Source organism: Oncorhynchus mykiss, chromosome 14 (assembly GCF_013265735.2).
Source record: "Oncorhynchus mykiss isolate Arlee chromosome 14, USDA_OmykA_1.1, whole genome shotgun sequence".
NCBI lineage: Eukaryota > Metazoa > Chordata > Actinopteri > Salmoniformes > Salmonidae > Oncorhynchus > Oncorhynchus mykiss.
Genome location: NC_048578.1, coordinates 8,926,879 through 8,943,866, shown reverse-complemented (window position 1 = coordinate 8,943,866; position 16,988 = coordinate 8,926,879). Strand labels below are relative to the sequence as shown.

Sequence of the window (16,988 nt, the reverse complement as noted above, 5' to 3'; positions counted from 1 at the left end):
CGTCGTCTTGGCTGTGTACTTGGGGTCATTGTCCTGTTGAAAGGTTAATATTGACCCCAGTATGAGGTCCTGAGCGCTCTGCAGCAGGTTTTCATCAAGGATCTCTGTACTTTGCTCCGTTCATCTTTGCCTAGATCCTGACTAGTCTCCCAGTCCCTGCCACGGAAAAACATACCCACAACATGATGCTTCCACCACCATGTTTCACCATAGGGTTGGTGCCAGGTTTCCTCCAGATGTGACACTTGGCATTCAGGCCAAAGAGTTCAATCTTGGTTTCATTAGACCAGAGAATCTTGTTTCTCATGAGAGTCCTTTAGGGGCCTTTTGGCGAACTCCAAGCGGGCTATCGTGCATTTTATTGAGGAGTGGCTTCCGTCTGGCCACTATATCATAAAGGCCTGATTGGTAGATTGCTGCAAAGACAGTTGTCCTTCTGTTAGGTTCTCCCATCTCCAGAGAGGAACTCTGGAGCTCTGTCAGTGTGATCATCGGGTTCTTTGTCACCTCCCTGACCAAGACCCTTCTCCCCTGATTGCTCAGTTTGGCTGGGTGGCCAGCTCTAGGAAGAGTCTTGGTGGTTCCAAACAGCTTCCATTTAAGAATGATGGAGGCCACTGTGTTCTTGGGGACCTTCGACGCTGCATAAATGTTTTGGTACCCTTCCCCAGATCTGTGCCTCGACACAATCCTGTCTCGGGTGCTCTATGGACAATTCCTTCGACCTCATGTTTTGGTTTTTGCTCTGACTTGCACTGTCAACTGTGAGACCTCATATAGACAGGGTGTGTACCTTTCCAAATCATGTCCAATCAATTGAATTTATCACAGGTAGAATCCAATCAAATTGTAAAAACATCTCAAGGACGATCAATGGAAACAGGATGCACTGAAGCTCAATTTCGAATATCATAGCAAAGGGTATGAATACTTATGTAAATAAGGTATTTCTGATGTTTTTTTAATACATTTGCAAAAAATATATAAAAACCTGTTTTCACTTTGTCATTTTGGGGTATTGTGTGTAAATTGATGAGGGGGAATAAAATACAATTTTCGAATAACGCTGTAAAGTAACAATGTGGGAAAAAATCAAGGAGTCTGAATACTTTCCGAATGCACTTTAGATCCATAGGAAAGTAACTTGAGATGTTCTATAGGCGCAGGCATGGATAGACATGATCGGGTGGTGGTTTACCCGAATATGGCTCAAAATTGTCTAAAGAAAAAGGCCTCTCCTCAATTCCTCTGCTTGGAGCCCAAGAGCCAACCATAGTCGGTCCAAAAAAAATCTTCCTCATTCCAAAGGCAAGGGGAAAGGGGATTCTGACAAGCTCTCAACAAAAGTAAATGATTACATCCTCCCTGGGGAAATGCAATTTGATGGACTGTATTTCCTTGGCATAACTTTGACTACTGACCTGAAATGGGTGGGGTTCGAACAGGTGCACTGTATAAAAACGACTGGTAACGGCTTAAAGACCAGTAGTGGTGGATGGCAAAAGTCATTCAAAATGGGCAACTGGATCATTAACCATGGACTGACATACTTCATACTGGTAAGAATATGATGTATTACCTTAATCATATTGGATAATGTAGGCTATAGTCAATGTATCATTTGAGTGAATGCGATACATGTATTTGGGCTTTTAAGGACAGCCAGACAAAGCGCATATGAGTGATGCCCCAGATGCGTAATATCTCTCCAAATGCGCAAAATAGGATAACCTGGTTAGCTTTACTGAAACCCCAAAAGGTTGTGTCTATACTTGACACTTGCATGCGACTTCTGCTACCAGAATATGAAGAGGTGGTCAGGGATGTGTGCGGATTTCTCCTTAGTCTGAACGCAATCAAGCTACCGAAAGGGCATACATTGGGCGAGCTCATCACCTATCCTCCCGCAAGGCTCCAGAAAACTTGCGTTTTGGACCGAGAGGCAGCTTTTTATTATTAAGTTGGAGGAAAAACGTTCTTAGCGTGTGAAGGCTCGTGTCTATTGGCCTCATACACGCTAGCTAATATGTTTGGTTTGGCTAGAGTTACGCTAACCCGTTTGAAATCGCTTTAGCGTTGCTTGCTGGCTAGCTACAGAGGTAGTTACTGCCACCAGTTGTTGTTGTGTTGTCGTATTTAGCCTATTCCACTGTTCGTAGAACGCATACTGTCATTTGAAAATAGCGCGGGAATCCGGACACACTGTGGACAGGGTAGACATAATTTAAAATGTAGTGTCCGTGCATGACTCGTTCGGGAATTCCATGATCACCCTTACAAAAAAAGATGACCGTTTTTAAACTGTAGTCGACTGTGGTATTTCGGACGCAGTAATTGCAGCGGTCTCAAGGCACTGCATCTCAGTGCAAGAGGCGTCACTGTAGTCCCTGGTTCGAATCCAGGCTGCATCACACCCGGCCGTGATTGGGAGTCCCATAGTGCGGCGCACAATTAGCCCAGAGTCATCCGGGGTAGGCCGTCATTGTAAATAAGAATTTGACTTCCCTAGTTAAATAAAGGTAAAATAAATACATTGCAGAATAACTTAAATGTAACTGCAGTTACTCTGCAAAATTACTGTAGCACTTTTTCTCCAGTTGTACTGCAGTCATACTGCACTCTGACTGCAATCTTTTTTTGTAAAGGCAGAACTATGATCAGAATACTAAAGCTGCATGAACTGTCAAGTCTAGACAACGGCAAGATATGTTATTTTGAGAGGAATGCATGTTCTTTTTAAGAGTAATAAATAGAAGACTACAATATTCCCAATCCTGCTGTTTTGGTCATCTTTTCCTGGCTGGATTTACAGGTGGTCTGGATGGCCATCAACATATTCATTTTCGTCTGGTTCTACTTCTTGTACGATTTGGGGGATCGGTTTTTCTACACGCGACACCTTTTAGGGGTGAGTCTTACCATAATATTTAGGCCTTGGGTAGTATAAACATAGTATAGTGTACATGCTCAATTAATAATGCATTCCTACGATTTAAATAGGACAAATATGAAGTATCCGACTTTGTCTGTTGAATTTGTTTCTATTTAGTAGTTTACACCATTCCTTATGATAGGACAGATGTCACAGAGGGTATGTATAGGATAACACACTGCAGAGGTTGACATGGGTGTCCTTGGGCTTTCAGTCTGCATTGGCCTGGGCCAGAGCCCCTGCAGCCGTCCTCAACTTCAACTGCCTGCTGATTCTGCTGCCTGTGTGTCGGAACCTGCTGTCTCTTGTCCGCGGCTCCTTCGTGGTAAAACTAATCCTCAGGGTTTAGCCAAGGGGTCATGCAATTATTGTCTAATTTGTCATCACAGCATCTTGTAGCAAACATTCCTCTGTACATTACTGTATACTTATATTGTCTGATGATAACTATAACGGAACGGACTTGTATGGTTGAAGTGCTTTGCCAATATATTAAAGGTTCATGGCTTTTAATGGACTTTCATTGTCATCTTCCTAATTTGTCTTGAACTTCCTTGTGTTGCTGTTTCAGTGCTGTGGGCGAACTATGAGGAAACAGCTGGACAAAAATATCAGTTTCCACAAGCTGGTGGCCTACATGATTGGCCTGATGACAGGTATGCGACGCTTGCTTCCTGGTCAGATAACCAGCGGAAAACCCTAACCTGAAGCCTTTACTTTCTCATGCACTGATAAGTAATCTACTCGTAAACAAAGTTCGATTTTAGGTGACAATGGTGATGAAACGTTTAAGATTTATTTGAAATTGTTACCAGTGTTATTTGGTCAACACAAAATATGACACTTTCTTATTGTGGCAACGGCACAATTAAGGTCAAGGGGTGAAAAAGACCAGGAGACTGAAGCTGGAAATGGACCTACTAGGGTTGTTGGATGGGGAGATCCTGACCTCGGAGAGACTAAAGGCCTGACAAAGTATTTCTCAAGAAGAACCGAGTAAACAGATCTGTCACATTCGATAGAACATTTGAACATTCATCCAGTATCTTTTGATATGGCCAGATGGAGTATTCAGGCTATGTTGAAGATGTCATTGAAAACCTCAGCTTCGGTTTAAATACCAGTACATGGTTCAACATAGCTTGAAATGCTCGAGGAATGGAGAACGACATTCCGACACGGCTTCTTTCATGTTATTATCCCTGTGCCGTTATCCCTGTGCCGTTATCCCTGTGCCGTTATCCCTGTGCCATACCAGTACATGGTTCAAAGTAGATTAAACCATTTCAACATAGATCGTACCATTATCTTTGTGCCAATTTCTACACTTTTCTATTCTTAAATAATAGTGTTTCGAAAGAATGGAGTAGTGGTATCCAATCAAGGCAGTGACTCCGATCCAAAGTTCAACTAATTTACCTGCGCTGCCCTTGGGGGTGGTTTATTCAGATCCCCATTCGATTTTGCCAAAGCAGCAGCTATTCTTCCTGGGGTGGAATGATCCTGTTGAACACATAGGAATCTCGAGTCTATTCCTAATGCTAAATTAGACGTTAAACTGTATTTCCTCTTGTTTTGTGGCAGCGGTTCACATCATTGCCCATTTGCTGAACGTGGAGCGGTACTACAACAGCTGGCATGGAGAGTATGATGCCCTCAGCATGGCCCTGTCCAGACTTAACGACTCGGGCAACACCACCTACCTGAACCCAATCCGCTCTACAACCACTGTACGGCTTGCAAGCCATTGGAGTTTTAATCACTTGTTTAGTACTGTATTATAATTCTTTGTATGTTATTGTAATTAGGGCACCAAGTTTTTCCTAGTCAGGTCTGGTATACCAAACAAACTCCTGGCACAAGTCCTTGTAGAAGTTTTATATAGGCCTAGAGGTCATGTGAATGACTTGGGTGCATTCTGATTGGCTCCTTCTGCCTCAGACTCCGAACCTCCTGGTGTTCACCACCATCGCTGGGATCACGGGCGTAATCATCACGCTGGCACTCATCCTTATGATCACCTCGTCCATGGAGGTCATCAGGCGCAGCTACTTCGAGGTCTTCTGGTTCACACACCACCTCTTCATTGTCTTCTTTGCTGGGCTGGTCATCCATGGAGCCGGGTAAGGCACTCTCTTTTAAAGCTACAATATCTGACCAAATTCACATAGAAATGGCAGTTAGAAATCTCATTCTAATTGAAAGCAAAGCTAAGAAGCAGTAGATCTGTTCTATATGCACTATTTCTATGTTTCCTGTTTTTAAGTTTAGTGGTTTAGTACACCAGCTTCAAACAGCTGACAATACAATGTTTTTTGTTATGGAAAAGGTATTTCACAGAGGTTTAGATGGTGCAATGATTCTCTACACTATACCTGCTAGTTTTGTCACATAAACAGAAATTATGCGAACTACTGTATTAGAATTTTTGCAACCAGGAAATGGTGGAGTGATTTCTGCATAGTGCACCTTGAAGAGTAAAGGTTTGTTTTGGATTAGAAGTCAATGGTTATGTCCATTGTCCCTACAGACGCATAGTTCGAAGTCAAACAAACGCCAATCCACCATACAATATCACCTTCTGTAAAGATCATATAGAAGACTGGGGGAAGAAAAAGATGTGTCCCGTCCCTCAGTTTGCAGGGGGGTTCCCACAGGTAAGAGGTTCCTCAATGACACGTAATAATATCACCTACAATCAAAAATAACTTAAAGAGAATCGTCTTCGATACAGTATGTCCTGTGTTCCCATGTCCTTATAGACCTGGATGTGGGTGATCGGTCCCATGGTCCTCTATGTGTGTGAGCGCTTGCTGCGCTTCATCCGCTACATTCAAGCGGTCAAATACAGAAAGGTAAGTGTGCACTGCAGTAACTACTAACTATTCTGTGTAATTGACAATAATTGTATTTTCCTTTCCATGACCAGATAATTAATATCCGTTTCTCTAACGCTCCCCTCTTAGATAGTGATTCGGCCGTCCAAAGTACTGGAACTGCAGCTGGTGAAGAATGGTTTCAAAATGGACGTGGGCCAGTACGTCTTCCTCAACTGCCCAGCCATCTCCCAGCTGGAGTGGCACCCCTTCACCATGACCTCTGCCCCCGAGGAGGACTTCTTCAGCGTGCACATTCGCTCTGTAGGTGACTGGACCCAGAAACTCATCAGCATCGTGGAGCAGCTCCCTGAGGGGGCTCAGGGACCGAAGTAAGTTTTCTTTATAGAAAAGCAGACAATGTCTTATAATGTAGCAGCAAGCTCCTCATCTTTGTTGATGGGGAGGATAAGGGGCATCAATGCATGATTTCTGTGAAAGGTCCAAGTTACATGCACAGATTAAGTTGGAAACCATTCCTGAATGCATAGGAATTAGGTTTAGCTGGTCAAATATTTCTGCCCTCCTATCCTGTTTGTGATGGCTTGACCTTTGACCTGTCCCTCAGAATGGGTGTGGATGGACCGTTTGGTACTGCCAGTGAGGATGTGTTTGACTACGAAGTCGCCATGCTGGTTGGCGCTGGAATCGGAGTCACCCCCTTCGCCTCCATCCTCAAGTCCATCTGGTACAAATTCAAGGACTCCAACCCCAAGCTACGCACCAGAAAGGTAGGGAACATATTGATACTCTCTGGCTTTCCATTGAAGCTACTAACCAGACACCTTTAGTCCTGCATACCAGTCTAATTCCATGATGCACCTGAATGTCTCTGTGAACATTAGTATTTTTCATGGACTTTTGCCAGCATAGCATGTTATAGCTTCGGTATTGAATTGTTTGAAATCACATCCTCATATTTACTTCCTGGTTGCAGATCTACTTCTATTGGCTGTGCAGGGAGACGCATGCATTCGAGTGGTTTGCAGATCTGTTGCAGGTGCTAGAGAGGGAGATGGAGGAGAGAGGCATGGGAGACTTCCTCACCTACAAACTCTACCTCACTGGATGGGATCAGAGCCATGTATGTGAGGCAGCATACATACACCCACCAACAATCTGTATTACCATATTCCACTGTGAGACATGCAATAGTTGTGGTAGCGTCTGTTCACTATCTTCCTTCCCCATAGGCAACTCATGTGATGGTTCATGCGGATGCGGACACGGATGTGGTCACTGGTCTGAAGCAGAAAACCAACTACGGCAGGCCGAACTGGGATAAGGAGTTTGAACAAGTGTGCCAAGAGAATCCGACGTACGTTTGTTTACAACACGTCTTGATATGACAATATTCCTTTATAAATCAGTTCTGGACAGTAGTAAAATCTGCAATGTGTAACTTTTTGGGGCGACTCTACCAAATTCACAAGTCTAAGAAGCTGTACATCTGTTCTATGGGCGCTATTTCTATGCTTCCCATTCTTATGTGCACAAAATGAGACAAAATAAACTTTTTAGAATTTTAGCGACCAAGAAATGGCAGAGCGATTTCTGCATCTTTAAAAACAGGGGTATTACATATAGCTTGGACTGTACCCTTCATTGACTAAACTACTATATATGTCTCTCTTATCAATGTCTACAGGTCAGTGGTGGGCACGTTCTTGTGTGGCCCTGTGGTCTTAGCTACCGTCTTGTCAAAGAAATGTGTCAAATACACGGACGTCGATCCCCGAAAGACCAAATTCTACTTCAACAAGGAGAACTTCTGAGTAAAACAATGTCTAATCTGCCCCCCGACCAAAGCTGGCTCTTTGGTCTTCCAAAATGTTTGCAAAGAGTTGTTTTTAAAACTATTCATCTGGGAGCTTCTTGAGTGGTGCAGCGGTACTTCCGGCCGGGATTTCCTTGTTCCATCGCGCTCTAGCGACTCCTTGTGGTGGGCCAGGCGCCTGCAAGCTGACTTCGTCCGCCAGCTGGACAGTGTTTCCTCCGACACATTGGTGCGGCTGACTTCCGGGTTAAGCGAGCAGCGTGTCAAGAAGCAGTGCGACTTGGCAGGGTCACGTTTGAGGATGCATGGCTTTTGACTTCACCTCTCCTGAGTCCGTAGTGGAGTTGCAGCGATGGGACAAGACTATAACCAAATGGATATCAAGAAATTGAGGGAAAATATTTTTTTTTACAAGAATCTGAACATGACAGATGCTGTAGAATATATCAGCCCTTAATACCTTTTCAGATTCTGCTTCCTCCACAGAAAACTGACAAGCCTTGCACAAAATTAGAGAAATAAGCTTTTTGTGCATATGAAACATTTCATTTCAACTCAAACATGCAACCAACACTTTAAATATGTTTTATTCAGTGTAGAATAAAGAATCAACAATGGCTCTTATATCTGAACATGACACTGAGGCCTTTGAGTTTCACGCTTTCAAGGTGTAGCTACAGAGAAGGAAATTATAGCAATGTTTTTACAAAAGCCCTATTGTATATCCATTTCCTTGTAAACGATACAGGTGCACTGAAGTGTTGTTAAATGAGGGCGAGGCATTGCCAGTCAAAGCTACATAATCTGTTCTAGAACAAATGAGTCACAATCCTATGAAGCATGTATACAAATGTACTTTCCTCACATTTACAAAATAATTCCAAGGACTCTTTCACTCTGTGTATCCCCTCAACCTACACAATTGTTTCACTTCATTTGTATGTCCTTTTTCTTATGAGCAAATAGTTTATTTTAAATCTACAATGGACACTTTAAATCCTCTCCTGTACATACCAACATCCCATCTGAATAAAATACAGTACTGAAAAATTGTTCTCGTCTATTTGTTTTGATAGACAATATAAAAACCCATAACATCCAGCAATACTTCTGTTGAAGTGTTGCCATTTGAGGATGAACTGACATTCTTCAAATCACAAGCACTCACTTCAATCTTCCATTAAAAAAAGACAATATAATACAAAACAATCTACAAAATGTTTGAAATTAGGATGAGGTGACGTCGACATTATAGGGGACAGGGAGTTGGTTGTTCTTTAGGGCGCCCCGGCGGTCTTCTGGATCTGCTCTTTGAGGATGAGGATGCTCTGCCTCTGCTCTGGGGGTAGCATGGCAATCTGTTCTGGGGTCAGCTGCAGCACCTGCATGATCAAGGCGGCCTGGAAAACAATAGACAAACTGGTGAACCACACTGCTCTCAGATCAGATATTGACAGGCAGGCAGTAATGTTAAAACCAAAATACCGCCAAAAGCACAGCTTGGATACAGAAGGAAAGTCAGATCTTTCAAAATAGTTTACACAGAACACGTTAAAAATTTTCCACTGCGTCATGTAGTGTATTCCATTGGTTGTTATTGCATTGAAATAAATGGCTTTTCATTGAGTGCTAATGCATTGGTTATTTTGTTGCCCTGACTCGTTACTCTTCAGGTAGCCAAAGAAAGCACTGAGCCCCAAGTTGTCTCCACAAACCCAAGTGCTTGAGATGTCAATCCTCTTTTCACCCCATTCCTCAATAACTTCCTTCCCAGACTGCTGACAGGTTAGGACAGACAGACCTTTCATTTAAAAGTTGGGGTTTAAGCTTCTTGTCATTGAGCATCTTTTTTTATTTGACCTTTATTTAACCAGGTAGGCCAGTTGAGAACAAGTTCTCAATTACATCTGCGACCTGGCCAAGATATAGCAAAGCAGTGCAACAAAAACAGAGTTACAAACGTTCAGTCAATAACACAATAGAAAAATCTATGTACAGTGTGTGCAAATGTAGAAGAGTAGGGAGGTAATAAAAATGCTAAATTGTAATTATTTCGCCTAAACACTGGAGTGATAGATGTGCAGATGATGTGCAAGTAGAGATACTGGGGTGCAAAAGAGAAAGAGGGTAAGTAATAATATGGGGATGAGGTAGTTGGGTGTGCCATTTACAGATTGGCTGTGTACAGGTACAGTGATCGGTAAGTTGCTCTGACGGCTGATGCTTAAAGTTAGAGGGGGAGAGATAAGACTCCAGCTTCAGTGATTTTTGCAATTCATTCCAGTCATTGGCAGCAGAGAACTGGAAGGAAAGGCAGCCAAAGGAAGTGTTGGCTTTGGGGGATGACCAGTGAAATATACCTGCTGGAGCGCATGCTACGGGTGGGTGTTGCTATGGTGACCAGTGAGCTGAGATAATGCGGGGCTTTACCTAGCAAAGACTTAGATGACCTGGAGCCACTGAGTTTGGTGACAAATATGTAGTGAGGGCCAGCCAACGAGAGCATACAGGTCACAGTGGTGGGTAGTATATGGGGCTTTGGTGACAAAACGGATGGCACTGCGATAGACTACATCCAATTAGCTGAGTAGAGTGTTGGAGGCTATTTTGTAAATGACGTCGCCGAAGTTGAGGATCGGTAGGATAGTCAGTTTTACAAGGGTATATTTGGCAGCATGAGTGAAGTAGGCTTTGTTGTGAAATAGGAAGCCGATTCTAGATTTCATTTTGGATTGGAGATGCTTAATGTGAGTCTGGAAGGAGAGTTTACAGTCTAGCCAGACACCTAGGTATTTGTAGTTATCCACATATTCTAGGTCAGAATCGTCCAGAGTAGTGATTGATGCTAGTCGGGCGGGAAGGTGCGGGCAGCAATTGGTTGAAGAGCATGCACTTAGTTTTACTAGCATTTAAAAGCTGTTGGAGGCCACAGAAGGAGTGTTGTATGGCGTTGAAGCTCATTTGGAGGTTTGTTAGCACAGTGTCCACAGAATGGTGTCATCTGCGTAGAAATGGATCAGAGAATCACCAGCAGCAAGAGTGACATCATTGTTATATACAGAGAAAAAAAAAAGAGTCAGCCCGAGAATTGAACCCTGTGGAACCCCCATAGAGACTGCAAGAGGTCCGGACAACAGGCCCTCCGATTTGACACACTGAACTATCTGAGAAGTAGTTGGTGAACCAGGCGAGGCAGTCATTTGAGAAGCCAAGGCTATTGAGTCTGCCAATAAGAATGTGATGATTGACAGAGTCGAAAGCCTTGGCCAGGTCGATGAAGACAGCTGCACAGTACAGTGCCTTCAGAAAGTATTCACACCCCTTGACTTTCACATTTTGTTGCGTTACAGCCGGAATTTAAAATTGTGATTTGTCACTGGCCTACACACAACAACCCATTATGTCAAAGTGGAATTGTGTTTTTTACAAATCAATAAAAGTGGAAAAGCTGAAATGTCTTGAGGCAATAAGTATTCAAACCTTTTGTTATGGCAAGCCTAAATAAGTTCAAGAGTATAAATATGCTTTCAAGTCACATAATAAGTTGCATGGACTTTGAATACAAGAGTGTTTAAACATTATTTTTGAATGGCTACCTCATGTCTGTACCCCACACACAATTTTGAAGGTCCCTCAGCTCGAGCAGTAAATTTCAAACAGATTGAACCGCAAAGAATGGAGGTTTTCCAATGCCTCGCAAAGGGCACCTATTGGTAGATGGGTAAAAAAAGAAAGAAAAAAAGACATTGAATATCCCTTTGAGCATGGTGAAGTTATTACACTTTGGATGGTGTATCAATACACCCAGTCACTGCAAAGATACAGGCGTCCTTACTAACTCATTTGCCGGAGAGGAAGAAAACCGCTCAGGGACTTCACCATGCGGCCAATGGTGACTTTAAAACAGTTACAGAGTTGAATGGCTGTGATAGGAGAAAACTGAGGATGGATCAACATTGTAGTTAGTGCCTTCGGAAAGTATTCACACCCCTTGACTTTTTCCACATTCTGTTATGTTACAGCCTTATTCTAAAATGGATTAAATTGTTTCCCCCCATAATGACAAAGCAAAAACAGGTTTAGAAATGTTTGTGAATGTATTAAAAATAAACTGAAATGTCACATTTACATAAGTATTTAAACCCTTAAAAATAAGTACTTTGTTGAATGAAGCACCTTTGGCAGCATCGAGTCTTCTTGGGTATGACGCTACAAGCTTGGCACACCTGTATTTAGGGAGTTTATCCCATTCTTCTCTGCAGATCCTCTCAGGCGCTGTCAGGTTGGATGGGGAGTGTTGCTGCACAGCTATTTTCAGGTCTTTCCAGATATGATCGATCAGGTTCTAGTCCGAGCTCTGGCTGGGTCACTCAAGGACATTCAGAGACTTGTCCCGAAGCCAGTCCTGAGTTGTCTTGGCTGTGTGCTTAGGGTGGTTGTCCTGTTGGAAGGTGAACCTTCACCCCAGTCGGAGGTCCTGAGCGCTCTGGAGCAGGTTGTCATCAAGGATCTCTGTACCTCATCTTTGCCTCAATCCTGACTAGTCTCCCAGTCCCTGCTGAAGAAAAACATCCCCACAACCATGCTTCACCGTAGGGAAGTGCTGCAGGGATATTTCTCCTTCTGGAAGGTTCTCCCATCTCCACAGAGGAACTCGGTCAGAGTGACCATCGGGTTCTTGGTCACCTCCCTGACCAATGCCTTTCTCCCCTGATTGCTCAGCTTGGCCGGGCGGCCAGCTCAAGGAAGAGTCTTGGTGGTTCCAAACTTCTTCCATTTAAGAATGATGGAGGCCACTGTGTTCTTGGGAACATTCAATGCAGCAAACATTTTTTGGTACCCTTCCCCAGATCTGTGCCTTGACACAATCCTGTCTCGGAGCTCCAGGGACAATTCCTTCAACCTCGTGTTTTGGTTTTTGCTCTGACTTGCACCGTCAACTGTGAGACCTCATATAGACAGGTGTGTGCCTTTCCAAATCATGTCCAATGAAGTTGTAGAAACATCTCAAGAATGAGCAATGGAAACCAAGATGCACCTGAGCTCAATTTCAAGTCTCATAGCAAAGGGTCTGAATGGTTATGTAAATAAGGCATCGGTTAATTTGTATACATTTGCAGACATTTATAAAAACCTGTTTTCGCTTTGTCATTATGGGGTTGTGTGTGTAGATTTCTGAGGACTTCTCTCCCTTTCAGAATAAGGCTGTAACGTAACAAAATGTTGAAAAAGTAAAGGGGTCTGAATACTTTCCAAAGGTCATGTATGCCACAATACTAACCTGCTGAACCTAGTGAAAAGCAAGCAAGCCTGTACAGAATAACATTTTCCTAAACCTGCATTGTTTGAACAAGGCACTAAAGTAATACTGCAAAAAATGTTGCAAAGCAATTAACCTTTTGTCCTGAATACAAAGTGTTATGTTTGTGGCAAATCCAATACAACATGACCGAGTACAACTCTCCATCCTTTCAAGCATAGTGGTGGCTGCATCATGTTATGGGCATGATTGTAATCGTTAAGGACTCAGGAGCTTTATAGGATAAAACAATAAAGACAGAATGGAGATAAGCACAGGCAAAATTCTAGAGGAACTCCTGGTTCAGTCTGCTTTCCAACAGACAATAGATGACAAACGTACCTTTCAGAAGGACAAAAACCTAAAGTACAGGGCCAAATCTACACTGGAGTTGCTTACCAAGAAGACCTTGAAAGTTCTTGAGTGGCCATTTTATAGCGACATAAAAATCTATGGCAAGACCTGAAAACGATTGTTTAGCAATGATCAACAACCAATTTGACAGAGCTTGAAGGATTTTGAAAATAAGATAATGGGCAAATGTTGCACAATCCAGGTGTGCAAAGCTCTTCGAGACTTACAGTTGCAATCGTTGCCAAAGGTTATTCTAACATGCATTGACTCAGGGGGTTGAATACTTATGTAATCAAGACAGTGTTTTTTTTTTATACAAATGTTTGAATTTTTCTTCCACTTTGACATTAGGGTATTTTGTGCAGATCATTGACCAAAATAAATCACAATTAAATAGATTTCAATCACACTTTAACACAACAAAATGTGGAAAAAGTCAATAGATGTGAATACTTCCTGAAGGTACTTGATGCTCTAGTTTCTCTAGACAGCCAACACTAATCTGAGCCAATATCTTCTAGTACTAGCCAGGCATTTTAAGGTGAAACTGAAAGTTAATCGTGACACAATGGTGACATGACAAACCCACCTTCTCATGGTCCTGTGAGGTCACCTGGCTTTGCCCTGGGCTGAAGCTACCTCCAGACTGTGGTACACCAGGACCCTGAAAAAAACAGTTATTAGAACTGTTTTCATTGACAACAAGACCTAATGTTGAAGACATTTGCTGTAGGTAGGCAGTACCGGTCTGGCAGTTGGAGGGGCATTAGGATTCATGGAGTGGGGGGGGGGACCCTGCATTCCTTGGGCCATGGGAACCCTCTGGCCTGACACTGGTCCACGGGTGTCCACCGCTCTGGGGTCACGACCTTTAGAAACAACAGCCATTCCTCACGTGATTACTCATTACAGATCTGATCTAACTAGTCTAAGCACAGGAGCTTTTCCACCTGTTTTCCACACAATTCTAAATTATGGCAATAATGCTTCTAATAAAATGTCTGCTAATAAAAGAGACTTAATTGGACTTGATGTTAATACTGTGATGTGGATACCTCTTGTCTCCATGGGGGGTCCCCTGGGCTCCATCATGGGTGGTCCCCGGGGCTCTCCCATCATGCCCCTGGGTTCACTCATGGGGGATCCCCGGAGCTCTCCCATCATGCCTCTGGGTTCACCCATGGGGGGTCCCCGGGGCTCTCCCATCATGCCCCTGGGTTCACCCATGGGGGGTCCCCGGGTCTCTCCCATCATGCCTCTGGGTTCACCCATGGGGGGTCCTCTCATGTCATGAGGTGGCCTCATGTCCGAAGGAGGCCCGCCAACCATCTGGTTCATGTGCATGGGGGGCCCCTGGTGTGGTGGGGGGGCGCCAATGAAGGCTCCTCCACGACTGGACACAAAGAGAACAGAATAAGCCAGTCGTTCACAGAAATTGAAAAGGTGCTATAAGAATGCAATTGATTAACTCAATGACGGTAAAACTACACTAACAATGCCTCCTCTTTCACCTGGGTTCGATGACCTCTCCTGTGACTGAGAGCAGGGTTCCTCCTCGGGGGTCGTTGGGGCCGTCGCCAAGCAGGCCTCTGGGGGGGATACCACCTGGTCCTGAGGGGGGTATACATCAGTCAGCTATAGACATGTCGGAGGGACACCATCTATCACAGAACACAACATCACTACACCGTAATGCATCCAAAGAACTACAGTTCTAATTCTATGGTCATGTCACTCATCAGACCATGGTGATTTAATTTCACAATGACTCCCATAGGTCACACAGAGAGACACAATAACCACAGCACAGTAATGACACAGCTCACCATCACACCACAGACAGAGGACCGAGGTAAAAACAACAAGGAGTTTTATACAAAAGGAGCACGGCATATCTTTGAAAATGTTCCGTTTTCAAGTCGTTTGCCTACTTGCACATCTGGTATTGTTGGACCGGACACGTCAATAGAAGAGGCATGTGTTAGCGACATGAAAAAAGGCCATGGGTGTTAACATGAAATTGCTAAAACAGCATTAGCACAAATCTATTTTGTTGACTACAATAAATGTATTAATCCCATTCCTCGTCATGGAATTTTCTAACAGGTAATTACAATTGAGGTTATTTGTTCATGCGGCCGGCCGCCTTTGTCAATCACTCTAATCATTCATCACACTTGTATCTTGGGACTATTGTTCATATTTGCAGTTGCATCACACTCCTCTATGACATGATAGGGTTTTAGGGCAATGTGTATTTTTAGCCTGAAGTAAACACCAACTGCATGACCAGTCAGATTAATAATACATTTCTAAATGACAAAAATGTATTTACTCTAACAGGACATAATTTATGCTCTCATGGTCTAAAAAGAGTCCATATTAACAAAAGGAAACTGAAGGACTAACAGTACAGTTAGATATCAATAAAAAAAAAACTGTACCATAGACGTACAAAATAAGTTAGAGGAAAAACAAAAAGAAATGGGGGAACTTATTCAAGAAAGAGCAAGTGTAATATATTATATAAATAAAGCAAAATGGATGGAATATGGGGGGGATGCACAAAATTATTTTACAATCTTCAACATAGAAATGCTACCAAAAAAATGTTATTGAAACATGTTAAATGGAGTCACGCATGATACTCTTTCAAAATATTGTTCAGTGTAAGTAAAGTACGTTAGGAATATGTTTTCATTTCAGTTTCCTCCATCTCCACTAACCGAAGCTAATTGTATGGATTTTTTCCCTATTAATAACGTAAAATTAACATCTGTACAGAAAGACTCATGTGAAGGCCAAATTGCAGAGGAGGAACATCTTGATGCAATTAAAGCCTTTATGGCTGGGAAAACATGTATTTTTAAATATACTTAGTGGACCAATATTAGCATGTTTGAAGCACTCCTATATAAACAGATTATAGGATACGCAACAAGAAGGTTGGATTTCATTATTACTGAAACAGGATCCAAATGATTGATTGATATATATATATATATATATATATATATATATAAATAAAAGAGGTCGACTGATTAAATCGGGAATGGCCGATTAATTAGGGCCGATTTCAAGTTTTCATAACTATCGGAAATCGGTATTTTTGGGCGCCGATTTAAAAAAAATGGTATACCTTTATTTAACTAGGCAAGTCAGTTAAGAACACATTCTTATTTTCAATGACGGCCTAGGAACGGTAGGTTAACTGCCTTGTTCAGGGGCAGAACAACAGATTTTCACCTTGTTAGCTCGGGGGATCCAATCTTGCAACCTTACAGTTACAAACTTGTCCAACGCAATAACGACCTGCCTCTCTCTCGTTGCACTCCACAAGGAGACTGCCTGTTACGAGAATGCAGTAAGCCAAGGTAAGTTGCTAGCTAGCATTAAACTTATCTTTAAAAAAACAATCAATCATAATCACACATTAACTACACATGGTTGATGATATTACTAGATATTATCTAGCGTGTCCTGCGTTGCATATAATCTGACTGAGCATACAAGTATCTGAGCGGTGGTAGGCAGAGGCAGGCGCGTAAACATTCATTCAAACAGCACTTTCGTGCGTTTTGCCAGCAGCTCTTCGTTGTGCGTCAAGCATCGCGCTGTTTATGACTTCAAGCCTATCAACTCCCGAGATGAGGCTTGTGTAACCGAAGTGAAATGGCTAGCTAGTTAGCACGCGCTAATAGTGTTTCAAACATCACTCGCTCTGAGCCTTCTAGTAGTTGTTCCCCTTGC

General features: G+C 42.8%; 2 protein-coding genes across 4 annotated transcripts in view; one reads left to right on the top strand and one right to left on the bottom strand.

The window, feature by feature from the left end:
* The first annotated feature begins 949 nt into the window (after positions 1–949).
* nox1 (NADPH oxidase 1) lies at positions 950–8,576 on the top strand. 2 transcript variants are annotated; one of them, XM_021561062.2, is made up of 13 exons: positions 950–1,559; positions 2,813–2,908; positions 3,147–3,257; positions 3,504–3,588; positions 4,517–4,662; positions 4,874–5,055; positions 5,463–5,589; positions 5,695–5,787; positions 5,899–6,140; positions 6,377–6,539; positions 6,746–6,892; positions 7,002–7,126; positions 7,457–8,576. In XM_021561062.2, the coding sequence occupies exons 1-13, from the start codon at positions 1,374–1,376 to the stop codon at positions 7,581–7,583; spliced, it is 1,830 nt and encodes a 609-aa protein (XP_021416737.2). In that variant the 5' UTR covers positions 950–1,373; the 3' UTR covers positions 7,584–8,576. The 2 variants fall into 2 exon arrangements, with proteins under 2 accessions (XP_021416737.2, XP_036798777.1); XM_036942882.1 differs by having other exon boundaries at positions 2,742–2,908.
* Positions 8,157–16,988, bottom strand: part of cstf2 (cleavage stimulation factor, 3' pre-RNA, subunit 2) — a 27,670-nt gene continuing 18,838 nt past the window's right edge. Inside the window, exons 9-13 of one of the 2 annotated variants that reach the window (XM_021561065.2) lie at positions 14,750–14,849; positions 14,294–14,631; positions 13,983–14,107; positions 13,828–13,902; positions 8,157–8,985 (exon numbers count right to left, since the gene is read on the bottom strand). In XM_021561065.2, the coding sequence (XP_021416740.1) occupies positions 8,863–8,985; positions 13,828–13,902; positions 13,983–14,107; positions 14,294–14,631; positions 14,750–14,849 (761 nt within the window). In that variant the 3' untranslated portion in view covers positions 8,157–8,862. The remainder of the gene's footprint in view (positions 8,986–13,827; positions 13,903–13,982; positions 14,108–14,293; positions 14,632–14,749; positions 14,850–16,988) is intronic. The other variant, XM_021561066.2, reaches the window with a different exon arrangement.